We start from the raw sequence: 14,922 nt of genomic DNA, 5'->3' as shown, positions 1-14,922 counted from the left end.
GATGCGGCAGAATTTGTGTCAACTTTTAATTAATCGCAACAAACGTATTTATTTCTATAAAGCATGATGCATTCATATCTTTATGATAGGTATTGTAGTGTGTATATAGGGAATTGCATATTCTTTATTGCACTTATCATCTATATTAAAATTTGGCAAGTAAATTAAACAACAATTCAATTTAAATAAAATCAACTTGAAACAGCAATGCGCATGAACAAAGTATCACGTGGATCCATATTTGAATCACGTGATCCATCGACTAGTGGCTGTCACTTTTACGCTGTGACGGTCTGTAAATTTATTGTATTCGCGTTATTTCATTTGATGTTTGTTCGTTCATTAATAAAGAAGTGACAGAGTGCTTGGTCGTGTCTGAAATAGGAATACAAAGGAATTTACAATAATTTTTTAATTGCGCATTAAGTCAATATGTCATAAGTTCAGCTAATATTTAAAATAGAAGATACTGAAGGTTATTCTCCAATTATAGTACTTAACAATAATATAACAACGTTAAAGTATTGTAACCATTGTTTTAATATAATGGCATTTTCAGTTGTCACTGGCTAATAATATTGAAGTATTGAAATTAATTATTACAATTTTAAAATGCATGATTAACTGTACCATAAGCTACTTTTTAACACAAGGAAGCAAATGCTCTCTATTATTCTTTCTTCTTCACATTGCCCTCATTTGTTGTGTCAAATTTTTCCTTTGTTCATTAAAATTACACCTGACTGGAACGTTGTATGAATATTTGAAACTGTATGATTCATATCTACGTTAATTGATCCGTATACATGTTATTTAAGGTTTTGCAAATTTTATTATACATATAAAGCATTTCTTTGTAGTTGGTGTCTTATTAAGAAGAAAATTGTATCTTTTAATTTCTATTTAGTGGAACTGAACTATATCCATCAGGCTGGCAAGAAACGCTGAAGAAAGAAAAGCAAGTACTGTATTAAGCAGTCGAAATGTGGATTAACAGCCGGCAGGCAGTGAATTCCATAGACCAACTGTTTAATGATTTGATACAAGAATGTATGTATGTGGCACCCGGAGCACGACTCTCATATTTATTACGGAGTAGATTGGAAAAGTATAAGATAGATATCCGCAAAGAGATTGTTACTCGAATAAAAGATGGATGTGCCCCATTGTTCATCGCATGTAAAAGAGGAAATGTTGAGATTGTGGAATATCTTATCACAATGTGTCATGCTGATATTGAGCAAAGAGGAATGTATGAAGTACCAGATGATAGATCAGTACACTGTGTAACACCACTATGGTGTGCTGCAGTTTCTGGGAAATTGCCTGTCATAAAATGTTTAATGTCCCATGGAGCTGAAGTCAATGCTGTCTCTGATACAGGATCTACACCAGTTAGATCTGCATGCTTCATGACACATTTAGGTAACTCAAATTCATATTTATCTTAACCATAGTTTGACTATATTTGGCATACTTTGAGAAGTTGTATACTCTTGCCAAATCATACACCTAATTGTGCCAAGAGTCTAGGTCTAGGTTGATGTTCTGAATTCCAATCACTGTGTTGCAATAGTTATTCTTTTATATCAAGGCTTAAATGACTTATTTCTTTTGTGCAAGGCTAACAAATAAAAAGATATTGCACTATATTTAACAAAAAAAAACAATAGAATAATAACATTTAATTTCCAGACATTGTATCATATTTGGTGGAGAACGGTGCAGACATACTCAAAGCAAATTATAATGGTGGAACCTGCTTGATAAATTCTGTGCAAAGTGTGGAACTGTGTACTTTTCTATTAAGGCATGGTGCTGATGTAAATGCAAGAGATATACAGAACAAGACTGCCTTACATTATGCTATCCAAGAGCACAGATTCGAAACCACGAAGCTCTTGCTAGATTATAATGCAGACCCTCATCTAAAATCGCGCTGCAACGATGATGCTCTCCAGACTGCTTGCTTGAAGGGTGCAACTCACATATTTGAATACTTAGGTGCACATTCTCACTGTATAATATTAGGTATATATCAGAGAATAAAAAATGAAATCTATATTTTATTCTAGTGGAAAACATATTTTATACAATGGAAAGACTAGCTGATGCAAACGAATTGATGGGATCTACATTTTTCGATGAACACAACGATACTCAAACAGCACTAAAGTACTGGAGAGCAGCAATGGCAATCAGAAATGATAATATGGTGCAAGGCAAGCCTATGCCGAAAAGGCCAGTTATACCAAAAAGAGATAGTTTTCGGAATGCAACCGAGTTCACTACCATCGAGGAATTAAATTCTATTTCATTAGATCTGGATGCTATAAGAATACAGAGTCTATTAATTTGCGAGAGGATCTTGGGGTCGCATCATAAGGACACTCTCTTCAGATTAATGTATAGAGGAGCGTCATACGCCGATGCTTTAAGGTAAGCAGCATCTAATAATAATTATTTTTATTTATTATTAATACCATACAGACATTTATATATTTGTCTCTGGTGTCACAGATACCAACGTTGTATAGACCTATGGAGGAGAGCGTTAGAAATACGTGTCGAAAAAGATTCCGTAAGCTTCAAGAATTAAATAATATCATTATTTAATTAATTCAATGAATATCACTTTATAATTTTTTCCTTTTTAGATACTGTATAACGATACTTGTTTCACTGCTCAAGCTCTTGTCCGATTGATGGTAGACTTAAATAAAAAAACCGTAGAGCTTATAGAACGGGATAAGGAAGAACCCAGATTTTGTGATGTAGTAGCCATATTTAAGTTACTCACTGTCCATTTGACGGATGCTAGACAATTACTAGAGGTACTTTTATTTACTCAGTTTATTTGACATAGGTTTAGGTACTTTCCTTTATTCCATACAATATACTTTAAATGATGTTTTCTTTCGTCTAACAGAAACGTCCAGTACACAAGAGACAACGAGATAGCTATGACCGTATTTTAAAGTGCGTTACGCATCTTATTTACTTATTAGTGGAAACTGCTCGTTCTGAGGAGGAAAAATTAGAAACGAGACAACTGGTGTACGATCTAGTTAGACAATGTCCTAAGTCTGCATCTACAGAAGATTCTCTTCTGCATCTCTGTGTATCTAGCTTAAACACTATTACCTCAAGCTACTTCACTGCCGATGACATCCAGGTACTAATCTTCCTTATTATAATTAATATAATTTGTTAAACAAGGATTTTAGCATGCTGTTGTCATTACATGTGCATTTTCTAATTAAATGGTTTATACATAAATATATATTCATTATTATTGTATCTAAGAGCATCAGCCATCAAGGATTTCTTTGTCCAGTCTTTGTTTAACTATTAAAAGTAAATGTCGAGTTCAAGGTCAAACTTTTAAGTTCAATGCGAAGCACACTACAATAGTGTCTTTTGTCCAACAGCTGTATAACCTAGTTCTTCGTTACCGTTGAACATAAACTGTACATGAAATATGCTTGACATTCTTAGACCAAGAGAATAGCACTTAAATTTTATGTTTTGACAGCCTCCTTGGCAACGCAACAGTTGGCTACTCTACTTATAAATTTGGCACATCCCAAATTATTTGTATTGCGTTCCTCCATTTGTATTTTTTACAGTACATGCAGACTATAATTTAATCAGTCGAAAGCGATGATATATATTCAGCGTATTGTTGAAATTCGCAAAAGATTGACTTATTTCCGTTTCTATCAATTACATCTTACAAAAATTATATTTTTCAGATGATTTTTCCGCACTTGGAAGTTATCAGATTACTTCTAGAATGCGGAGCACATGTAAATGCTAGAAACGAGTCACGGTCCACTCCACTACACGTTGCCAGTAACGCTTATAATTTCCATAATTCGGTAAGAACACATGAATTATTTAATGATTAAGTAAAACGATATGGACACCGCGATTATGAATATATTTTCAAGTGACTTTATTCCAAATAGCTAATTAAATTACTGCTGGATTACGGGGCTCATCTGGACACACCAAACAAATCTGGTGACACACCGGCTCGTCTCATATCTTCAAATTCCTTAAATAACGTAAATCTTGTAAATTATATCACTCTCAAGTGTCACGCAGCTCAAGCAATTTGCAAATACGGTATTCGTTGCACGGAGCTGCCTGCCACTCTACATCGTTTCCTCGAATTTCATAGAGAATAAGGGCCAGGTGGCTATTTTAGATTTTGCCCAGCAAGTCGTGAGTCAAACGAAACATAAAATATCTATATCTGAACACGATGATTTGCAAGCAAGAAAAACATTGAAATATTGTAACTCTCACTTTGACAATTCGATCGTAGACTCATTGCGGTTCGGCATTAATCAACGCGACGAAAATACTTTAGAGAGAGAATAATCACATCTAATCCGGCTCACTGAAGATATCATAAATGATTATGTGATTAAAGTAATTTTAATGAGATGTGTATATATATATATATATATGCTACGCGTCCAAACATAAAAGACTGGCTTAAGAAAAAATCTTTTCTACGAGAGTTACTTGTCACTAATTTTATTAACAGCAGAATCCTCAAATCTAGTTTTTATCGTACATTCGCATCTCAAGCGAATTGATCGCTTGAGTTTGATATTATCATTTGAGGATAGAGCACCATAAATCATAATATTCGTATTTATATATATGAGCGAAGGTGAATAAGCTAGTGCGTTTTTACCATTTCTTCGCATAAAAAGGCTGCATACAATATAAACGAGAAATCAAGTTAATTAATCTCTATTTAAAATACTTAGTCTGCGTACGAAAACCGCCATAGGATTATTAGCAGCCATATAGCAATATTAAGGAGAAAAAAGCTTTGGTATGAAAGAGTGAGAAATGGAAAATTGATAGTTATGAATTATTCATAACGTGATACATTTAACATTAGGCTGCCACATATGTGTTATTACACGCAGTTAGGCGTATTTAAATTTTTTTACAAAAAGTATCCTGTCATTTATAAAGGAAAAACTCATTGTATAGTGTATCAATTGTATATAGTATTATTATGGACAAATTATCAATAACTATTACGTCAGATTCGCATTAGCTTGCATGTTCAATCTGCTTATCATTTGCGTTACTGTTTCTTCAATTGTGACAGGACAGATGAGCACTGACGACAAATAACCTTGTCTCATTAAATACCGTAGATAATTGGCAACATCCTTGTTCTTTCTTGAAGTAGCAGTGGCACTTGACAATTCAAATTCTAATATTAGATTCACATTTTACTACATTATTAATCTCTTTGTCTCCTGTAGATATATTTATAACCTCTTTAGATTTTAAAGACAATGCTGTGTCTGAATTCTTCTAGTTTCTGCATTTTTACTGTGTTCTTAATCTATTAGGTCATTATGAAATGTCCGCTTACCTCAAGTACGTTCAGTTCGAAATCGGACATTTCATACTTAATGACTTAATAGTATCGTGCTTGCCCCCGAAGATGTAGAATGTAAAATTTCCTACTGAGATTGCTCGTTGCGAACGGGATATTCGTTATTGTCCAAGTAATGCATTGTTTAAATTTGATTTGAATACGTTTCAAAGTTTTCTGCGCTATTTTGCTTTCACATAATTTATGAATTTTAAAAAACTTTAATAGTAATCGTAGATGCTAGTTTTTTTCATCATAGAAGAATACGAATAACCACCTCCTTTAATTTATAGTAGTTTATGCTTGTAGAATGTCAGTAGATAATTTGTATTTTAGAGCTTAGATCGAAACAGATTTTTATAATAATTTGTAATGCTCTACAGCCATCATTGATCTTCTCACGTGGTGGCGTTTGATTTAGGTATAATAATTCAAATGCTACTTTATCTGCGTATGCTGATTGTTGATGTATTTTTAAATTTACTTATGTGGCACTTTTAAAGATGCAATAACTTTGTTAATTACATCTAGATGGAAATCACGTTGTTTCAATGAATTGTACATATTATACAAGATGTCCCAAGTGATACAGCAAAATTTCTCGTTGCAGCCTTTCTCAAAATTGCCCGAACCTACAGAGAAACACATATCAAGCAATGTGTCGACTATCAGATGTGTCAAAATGTCCGCTATAACTTTCATACCCAAAGAAAAATCAGATGTCATACAAAATAATTTCAATTATCGAATTTTCTCGGAAGTGGAATTTCTCATAAATATACCGGTTGTCTCATTCGATTTTCCTCTTGAAAGCGTAAAACTTTTGTTTGAAACACTTTCTTATATTTTACTGAATTTTCAAGAAATTTTGATGCATCACTTAAAATGGGATAACTGTACATTTATTATTTAGTATAATATGAGATATTCGATAGAGGAAATCAATTCACGCTGTGTTTACGTATACATTCAATTTTTAACTTATAGTTTTATTGTTATCTAGTAATAAAAATGTATACTGCATCACGTACCTGCCGTAAATTTTTCTCTTTCGAGTACCTATCACATCATCCTACTACATGATATCCGTTACACGTTTCAGAGAATCATAAAGATTGTAATCTAAAGATCAAACTAATAAATACAGTCTGTCATTAAAACAAAACGGAGAATATATAAATTAAACAATATTTTAATGTTCGTATGCACATTGTTAAAGTCTTCATGATCTTTGATATCGCAACAGATAATGTATTAAAGATTAAAATATTATTACAATCTATCATGATATAACAATACCACCATAAATCACACGAAATTTGACTATCCTCGAATTCAAGTAACAAGAATTCCCAAAGCGTACACGAAATAACACTTTACGCAGATTTTCAAGAAAGACATAAGGTGTTATTATAATTTTGAATAACGTACAAATTAATACTCGTGGTTTCTGGATGGAAGCCGCGTCTGTGTTCAATCGTGCCGACGTTTCGCAAACGTTTCAGTCTGCATCATCAGGGCTAGTATTGGAGCCTCCTAGTATCGGAGCCTCCTAGCTCTGATGATGCAGACTGAAACGTTTGCGAAACGTTGGCACGAAGCTGAATACAGACGCGGCTTTCATCCGGAAACCATGAGTATTAATGATAATATTGGCCGCGAAAGCCTAAAATCTCAACATACAGATTATTCATTGATCATATAACACCCTATATGCATATAACAATTGAAAATTAATTTCCTTTTGGTATTTTTCACACTAAAGAAGTAGCTTAGCGTAATAAATTCAAAAATATGTTTTGGATTTATTCTCCCTCGCCATAAAGAGAATCTATTAATCAACACGAAAAAGAGTAACTTGCCTGAGAGTTCACTTGTTTCAGCCGTAACTTATTATTACACCATTAACAGTATTTGAGTGTTTAACGAGGTCCTTTTCCAGTTCAGCGAAAAGTTACATAGCCGACAGAATTGAGCAATCTTACGACTTTAAATCTGACTTTATAAGATACGAAAAAATACAGCTAAAACTCCTACTAACCAACTCAAGCGAAATGCAATCGCTCCATTTTTCGCGTACGCATCAACCACGTGAATTTTCCAGCCCATATTCGCATGAGTAAATGAATTATAATAAACGGTATCAGGCCACGTAGAATTCGGAGTCACCTCCAAAATACCAGATTCCTCTGTACAAGAGAAAGCATCAGTTAGATTACCACATATTACACCGGTTATTAAAATTAAAATTGTAAAATTGTACCTGACTCGCAATTGACTACCAAGGTTCTGTTGAATTTCTTGAAAGTTGGAAAATCATCATCCAACCTTCTATCACGTCCATTGTGTTTGCCAAGGCAGAGTGGACCGACTGTAAGAGTAGTTGATAGCAAGTGATTGTTTAAGAGACAGTTGATTTTGAAAATTTTCTATTATGTATACGTGATATTCATTCGTTTTTTGTTAACGTACCAGCTGTAGGCCTTGGTCTACCTCTCCTAGTAAATTCTACTCCAGCAAGTACTCTAACTTTACTTTGAGCAGTATCACTGAGTCTATCGTATCCACCGTGTGGCTCATCTGTTATAATTATTGGATGATACGTTGTTGCACTATGTGGATTATTTCCACCATGAACCTTAAAATTGTACGTTAAACCCCGGCGTAAATACAATTCTGGTATCAATTGTCCATTGATGTACCAAGCCAGGCCAGTTGACGTTTGACCTAACAATTAAAAGTGTAATCAGAATATATTAATATGGGGATACATGAAAGATACAATCAAATGATTAAATTATACCTGTCATTCCTTGATAACCCTTTTTACCACCAGATGGTCCAATCCATGCTTTAAAGGTTCTAATACTTTTATCAAAAATTTCAGCCTTTTCCCAAGGTTCACTGAACAAATAAAGTTAACTATAACAAAATTCAATAGTAATGGAATTTCATCAAGAATATAATATCTTCTACATACCTTAAGTCCTGATCACTCTCTGTAAAGTCCATACAATTATACTCATGTTCTGTGCGATTTAAAACTAACTTCAGGTCACCTTTAGGATAGACATCATGAAAACTTGGTTCTTTATTCTCATCTAATCTACCCAGTGCCCAGACTATGTAGACTGGTCTATCAGTTGGATATTCCTTGTCCCCAGGATCAGCTGCATTTGAAATCAGAGATTTATCGAATCCTTATTCAATCACATCATTTTTATACTTACAAGAGATAAGTGTACGTCTATAAGTTATAACATTGATCCCATCTTCTCGAACTGCTGTATGAAGCTGGTTACTGTCCAAACCACCGACAAGCTCATCTTTACATACTCCTCTATACTGGCCAAGAACTTTTCCGCACTGTATACAGTATATGAATGGATTAAAGATAGTACACATTTAGAAACATTGATGATACGTACCGGTGCCTTAGCAGTGATATTATAATCAGTAGCATAGCCACGTGTATCAATCAAATAGGCAATAGTAACATCAGCACCTTCCATTTGACTACGTTCTTGAGAACCAGACAATCCAAATGCCATGTACTCGTCTTCCCCTAAATATAAATGAATCATATAATATAAGTATGATAAAAATTAATCAACAAAGCCAAACCAATAAATCCCGTAAAATCTTTACCTACTTGACCAGCCAGTTGAATAGTAATTGCAGGTCCAAAGATTTCCCAACTCACGTGATACCTTTTATGCAACTGAATGCAATTAGGATATGCTTTTGCATGTTTCTTGACCTGCGATTATTATTTTGTAATGATGTACTTAAATTCTGCATAACATTAAAACGTACACTGTACCTTTACAAGAGAGGGTGGTACATTCAGACCATTTGATATAACAACAGAACCAAAATTTGTTTTTGTTTCCACATCAAAGATGCTCAACCAGTCAATATTAAAAACTGTCATTTCACCAGGTAATTGAATAATCACATCTTCACTATTATAAGCTCGTAATGGATCCAAACTTGAAAACATAAGATTTCACAGTCAATTTAAAAACACTGATATTTTTTATTGTCATTCAATCATTAAATACTCACTATCCATGTTCGTCTGGAACTTTTATTCCTTTACTAGAAGGCTGTGGACCTGATCCTACCCAGAAATAAGTGTCAGCACCCTGACCATCATAAATAAACTGTGGGATGCTTATTGTTTTTGCATCTATAATAACAATAGACTCGGACGATACATTGTGCGATCTCTTTGTTAATTGTGATATCTTCTGAGGTGCTGGAGGATCAAATTCTTCTGGGATATATACATCCCCGAATGTATTCTGTGGAAAGAAAAATAATATTTTCAAACCAAACCAATAATTAGTTAAAGGTTCGAGAGTCAAGTTCATTTAAATGCTTACCTGACTCGTGAGATCATAAATGGCGAACCATTTGATTTCCGTGATCTTCTTATTATCGGGTAACGTCAACGTTATGTCCTTATTAAAATATCGATCAAGCACGTTTGTTCTATAAATTGTATAATGTCAATCAATAAGCTCTTACCTTTTATATCTTAGACAAACTTAAATATGCCAGCTATATTAATATTATTTAAATTCACTAACATTCCCCATTCGTTGGGTACAATGAATCCTTGTGGACCAGGACGATTCGTGGCTCCTGCCCAAAAGAAGGTGTCTGCTCCATTTCCATCGTAGCTGAACGACGTTAACAGTAATGTGTACTCATCGACAGCATAAACATCACCAGAGACTTGATGATGATAAGCATTGAATTTACCCAAATACTTTCCCTTGTACACTTCACCATCCTCTTGGGTACTACCTAAAATAAGACATTTCAGTAAATGACAAAAGAAATTTTATTATAATTTTTAGATACGACTATGTGTATTAATTCTTTCCGATATTTTAATTCTACGTTCAATGCTCACTTTTAATCCAGTCACTTAATCTAAGTAGAGCAGACTATCCATCTCATGTATAACTATAGTATATAAACATATAGTACGTATATTGAATAGGAATATTTAAGTACTTATTGTTCTCCAATAATATGCTTGAAAGTAATGTAATAGGAAAATACAAAATATTTAATATTTAATTAAAGCCTTAACATTTGTTGGTCGACGATAAAAGAAAAATGGTGCAATCGAAAAATATCAGCACGAGAAAAAAGTATGCCAGTATGGTCTGAATATAAAGTCTCTTGACTCACTCCTGGGCGACTCAACCATACTACAGGGAGTTCAATGCCTAATCAATGAAATTTCTTTTAGCTCACAGATTACTTTTACGTGAAAGGTATACTTTTATAATAATTAAAAATTGTCCTCGAGCATTTGAATTTCTGGTTTTTTCATTCGTTGGAATTTAATTCAGGAATCGTCTTTTCGTAAATGACTGATTGTGAGTCATACTAAATAATATTTGTGACCTGCACGTCTTACCGTAATGCAGAAAAGATATGGCTGCCGTTAGCACTAGAATGCTTCTTCTGACAGTTAACTTATCCATCATTCATTAGCGGAGGATCACTGTACACATGGAAATATGAAAACGCACTATTAACAGGTTGCCGTTGAAGATATCAACGTCTTCGATAGCGGTGAGTTTTTCTCTTAGAACACAAGCGTCTTGACTTTTCGAATGGGTAGTACAGCTTAAGGACCTCGTAGAAGGCTAAGAGCCGTACGAGACGGCCACGTCAAAGAGAAAGTATGTGACTTTGCGTCAAGCTATTGTAGAAATCATTCAGCAAGATCATGACTGATACAACAAATGGATTTTTATTACTGTCTGCCGGAAAAATGTATCTACGAAGTCGAATGACGTTGTAGGAATTGGAAAACGCTGCCAAGTCTTTGAATGTCTTTATGCTGGGTTAAGAACCTTGAAAAATCGGTTAGTCAAGTATTTCGTAAGAATTCTTTGAATTCCATTGTAAACGTTAGTTGATCCTTGTTGAACGCATTTCAGGGTCTGTATGTTGTTTCTTTTTTCTTCTTACTAACGTAACAATTATATTCGACGTTAACACTCGTAAAATAACGTCATCTAAAAAGTCAGTAGAGATTATTTGTTCGGTTACCTTTGTCACTAGTCTTGTAACCAAGAGAGTGAAATGTACACAATTTTATGAACGTTCGTAAATACTGAACTTGAAATGCAAATTCTTATTGTTGTATATATTCGATTGCGGCTTTCTCTATGCTATCTAAAAGTGTTGATAGGATAAAAATCACGGACATGAGTACAGATATTGTGTATTTTGTGATGGTAAAAGCGATTAATTAAAAAAAATCAAATTATTCAGAAGATTCCTCAACCGAGGAACAGCTTGTGAGATTACTCAAATTGGGAACGGTTAAAAAGATTAGAGACTTTACTATTGAGAAAAGTATGTATTTCAAGTTTCTAAGATTACAATTATATTATTTATAAGCACGTTAGTTTTATCAATAACTGATTTTACAGTCCGCAAATAAATTTGCATTATCCAACACAAAAACTTGCTACTCCACTTACAGTTGCTACAGAACGTGGTGTCTCGCAAATTTTGACGAATTCGTTAGATAGAATTTCCACCTACTTGGATGATATCACAATACAGCCCTGTGAAAAACAGCCCTGATGCAAGCTTCTTACAATACACGAAGTACGGAGATCTTGTAAATACTCTTAAAGAAAAGAGCAGATCCTCGAAGAACAGACATGTAAAGGCAATGCCGCCATTGTGATGGAGAAGTAAAAAAAATAATATATTCCTATAGCAGGGAGTTGGATTCTCTCTATTTTGCTATTGTCGGGGAAGGAATAAAAAATGTTATCTTTATACTGGATGCTGGTGTACCAACAGATTCGCGAGATCTTGATAGTCGCACATCCTTAATGATAGCTGGTGATTGATGAAATATTTGATATTATCCAATTTGAAAATTATATCTGAGCTGCTGAACCGAGGAGCTGATGTTCTCATTGAGGATTCATTGGGATGCACAGCTCTGCAACTTGCAATTTTTTGTAAAAAGAAGAACGCTGCTTTGACATTAATTGAAAGAGGAAGTGACGTCAATCACGTTTGTTTTGTATGAAAATATTCGCTGTACCAATTGGCTGAGAATAAAATGCCAGATTTACTTGCACTGATGAGATATCGTCAAGAAAACGGAGAAAGGTTCTTAAAGTAACTTATTGCCAATTAATGGATGGATGTAATTTTATTAAGATTACAAATGCATAGAAAAATATTGTACATATGTATGTATACTATTTACATGTTCCATAATAAGGTATCAGATTCAATTACTTTTATCGACATTATATCTCTTCGATACTCTTAAAAGCTAAGTCCGGTTCCTTTGAGATTTTCATTGGTCCAATTGTCGAATTGATTAATCACTTCCGGAGACATCTTGCCCTTCCATTGATCGACCTTGCCGCTTCTCATGAATTCTCCATCGGTTTCGATCAACTTGAATTTCTTATTAATTTCAATCACTTCCTCATAATTGACTGCCGGATTTGCTTTCATATTAGCAAAGCTAAGATGCTCCTTAAGAGTTTTTATTTGTTCTTCGTTTAAATCTTTACCAAGAAACGCAGAAGCTTTCTTCATTACCGAAGGTAGATCCTGTAATGATATAAAATATAAATTTACTTGATCTTTTAAAATTTCCATTCGTCCGTACATGAACGTGATTATTATTTTTGAAAACTTACAGCTTTCATATCTTCATATCTCAGAAACAGAAAGTTTTCATCATTCCTTCTGTTCCAGAATCCAAGAACGTGCTTCCAAAATGGCGCATAGCATACTGAAATTTACATATATTTTTGACTCATTAAAAACACAAGATACTCATTCGTTGTAAGAAAAAAATTGTACATACATTTATTTCCCAAAAAGAGGGAACAGAAATCGTCGAAACTTCCGCGATAACCCTCGAGAAGTTTACAATGGTGATAATAAGACACGCAGGTATCCTTTGCGTTTCTGGCAACGTAGATGACTCTTGGCTTTTTCTCACCAGTTCTCAATTGTCGCGGTAACAAATTAAAAGGCAAATGGGTCTTAATGAAACGAGGACTTGGTAATTTTTCCACAAAGCTCACACTATCAAGAACCAATTCGGGCAAATCTAAGCCAGGAGTACGAGGTATTATGGTTGAATAATCAAACAGGGGTGAATGACTGTAAAAACAAAATAAGCATTTATCAGAAACGCATTAACCGAAAAATTCTTACTTAATAAAGTTCAAAATAAAACTAACTCCAAAAATGGAAATCTCTCAGACAATAATACTTTGCTTTGGTCGAAGTCCAGATCATTCGCGATACACCAGATCATTTCCTGAGTCCAAGTTGTACCTATAAAACATAATAATAAGCATTTACAAGTTTATATTTTACTTAAAGTTCTAAAGTTAAACAAGGGTTAACTTTAAAAAAGACTCAAAAATAAAAAATGACCATCCTTACCAGTTTTTGGAAAACTGCAGACCCACACGTCATCATCCCGCACTTCCATATCCTCAATAGCGTCAGCAAATTTTTTATAATACTCCGGTAAGCAGACCCCATCGACAGTGATGTAACCAGTACGAAAAGCATTGGTAAAATTCTCCCTCAGGATCTGATCCAGATCCACCTCAACGGTACCAAATTGCGGCGCCATGTTTCTTCAGGGAATTTTTATGTCAAAAAAACTGTCCAATGGACGATCCAAAAAACGTAATCCAGATAATATTCAGGATTTTTTGGTATCCTCGTATTAATTATACTTAAACGTTTCAGGTTCAAGTATGTTAAACAATCCTTCAAAGTTATTTGAAAGGACTGTTATTTGTAATGGTCGTTGATGAGGAACGCTAGGACCGACTTCTCCACGAAGCAGAATAGAGGCATTCGCTCGGTGCACTTAAATTGCATCCAGATGAAGAAATCGAACTGTTGTCAGCCTCGCGACTATTGATACTGATGTGAGGTTTGTAGAAAATCTTTATATAGGAAACCGCAGATCGAGGTAAAACGTGCTCGACGCGGTTTTTGTTTCGGCATTGTCATAGTGCCGCGAAGGCTAAAACCGATCTTTGGTAGCTTTTTTATTAATATATAACAAAGTCGTGCACGAAGCGTATTTTGCCGCGCAGCAATCAATGCCGGTCACGATCGGATCTTGTGCTCTGAAGGAAATTCGTTACATGGCATTCTTCCAAGACATCGGTAGAATTATGATAAAAATATCTATTGTGTTAAATAAAATGCATGGGTCGCGTGTAAAATAATTCTCTTATATTCCTAATGGGTGATAGCAGGGTATCTTTAAGGATACATTTTTGCATAGAATACGTTATAAGGGCCAGAAAATGTGCAGTTCTCCTTATGCAACACATGGAATTCTTAAGTCAGAAATCGAAGGCTAGTTGAATCGCAAAAAAACGACTAATAGAGTGAAACCAGCCTTTAGACCTACAAGTCCGTAATAAAAAGTTGCGACCTTCTCGAGAAGCCAC

At 34.4% G+C, this 14,922-nt stretch overlaps 4 protein-coding genes across 4 annotated transcripts; 2 read left to right on the top strand and 2 right to left on the bottom strand.

Annotated features, from left to right (window-relative positions):
- Positions 1-256: 256 nt before the first annotated feature.
- Positions 257-5,152, top strand: LOC107267547 (protein fem-1 homolog C). The gene is made up of 9 exons (XM_015739413.2): positions 257-475; positions 908-1,425; positions 1,696-2,004; positions 2,076-2,439; positions 2,521-2,581; positions 2,658-2,834; positions 2,930-3,175; positions 3,756-3,881; positions 3,972-5,152. Exons 2-9 carry the CDS (start codon positions 984-986, stop codon positions 4,191-4,193), a joined length of 1,947 nt encoding a protein of 648 aa, XP_015594899.1. The 5' UTR covers positions 257-475; positions 908-983; the 3' UTR covers positions 4,194-5,152.
- Positions 5,153-6,590: 1,438 nt separating this feature from the next.
- Positions 6,591-11,102, bottom strand: LOC107267546 (protein Skeletor, isoforms B/C). The gene is made up of 13 exons (XM_015739412.2): positions 10,857-11,102; positions 10,012-10,231; positions 9,805-9,913; positions 9,485-9,723; positions 9,240-9,408; positions 9,065-9,176; positions 8,845-8,981; positions 8,647-8,782; positions 8,397-8,586; positions 8,220-8,320; positions 7,889-8,143; positions 7,680-7,787; positions 6,591-7,605 (listed from the first exon to the last, which is right to left on the bottom strand). Exons 1-13 carry the CDS (start codon positions 10,924-10,926, stop codon positions 7,418-7,420), a joined length of 2,034 nt encoding a protein of 677 aa, XP_015594898.1. The 5' UTR covers positions 10,927-11,102; the 3' UTR covers positions 6,591-7,417.
- A 553-nt stretch (positions 11,103-11,655) lies between these two features.
- LOC107267503 (putative ankyrin repeat protein RF_0580) lies at positions 11,656-12,505 on the top strand. The gene is given in 5 exon segments (XM_015739315.2): positions 11,656-11,810; positions 11,884-12,023; positions 12,026-12,122; positions 12,180-12,321; positions 12,324-12,505. Coding segments are annotated over 5 exon segments (711 nt in total). The 3' UTR covers positions 12,501-12,505.
- A 102-nt stretch (positions 12,506-12,607) lies between these two features.
- LOC107267551 (amine sulfotransferase) lies at positions 12,608-14,885 on the bottom strand. Its single transcript, XM_015739420.2, has 5 exons — positions 13,889-14,885; positions 13,681-13,777; positions 13,299-13,600; positions 13,129-13,223; positions 12,608-13,039 (listed from the first exon to the last, which is right to left on the bottom strand). Exons 1-5 carry the CDS (start codon positions 14,082-14,084, stop codon positions 12,746-12,748), a joined length of 984 nt encoding a protein of 327 aa, XP_015594906.1. The 5' UTR covers positions 14,085-14,885; the 3' UTR covers positions 12,608-12,745.
- Positions 14,886-14,922: the final 37 nt, after the last annotated feature.

Source organism: Cephus cinctus, unplaced genomic scaffold (genome assembly GCF_000341935.2).
Source record: "Cephus cinctus unplaced genomic scaffold, Ccin1 Ccin1_scaffold0407, whole genome shotgun sequence".
NCBI lineage: Eukaryota > Metazoa > Arthropoda > Insecta > Hymenoptera > Cephidae > Cephus > Cephus cinctus.
The sequence above is the reverse complement of the archived record's forward strand: the minus strand, read 5'-3'. Positions and strand labels throughout refer to the sequence as shown.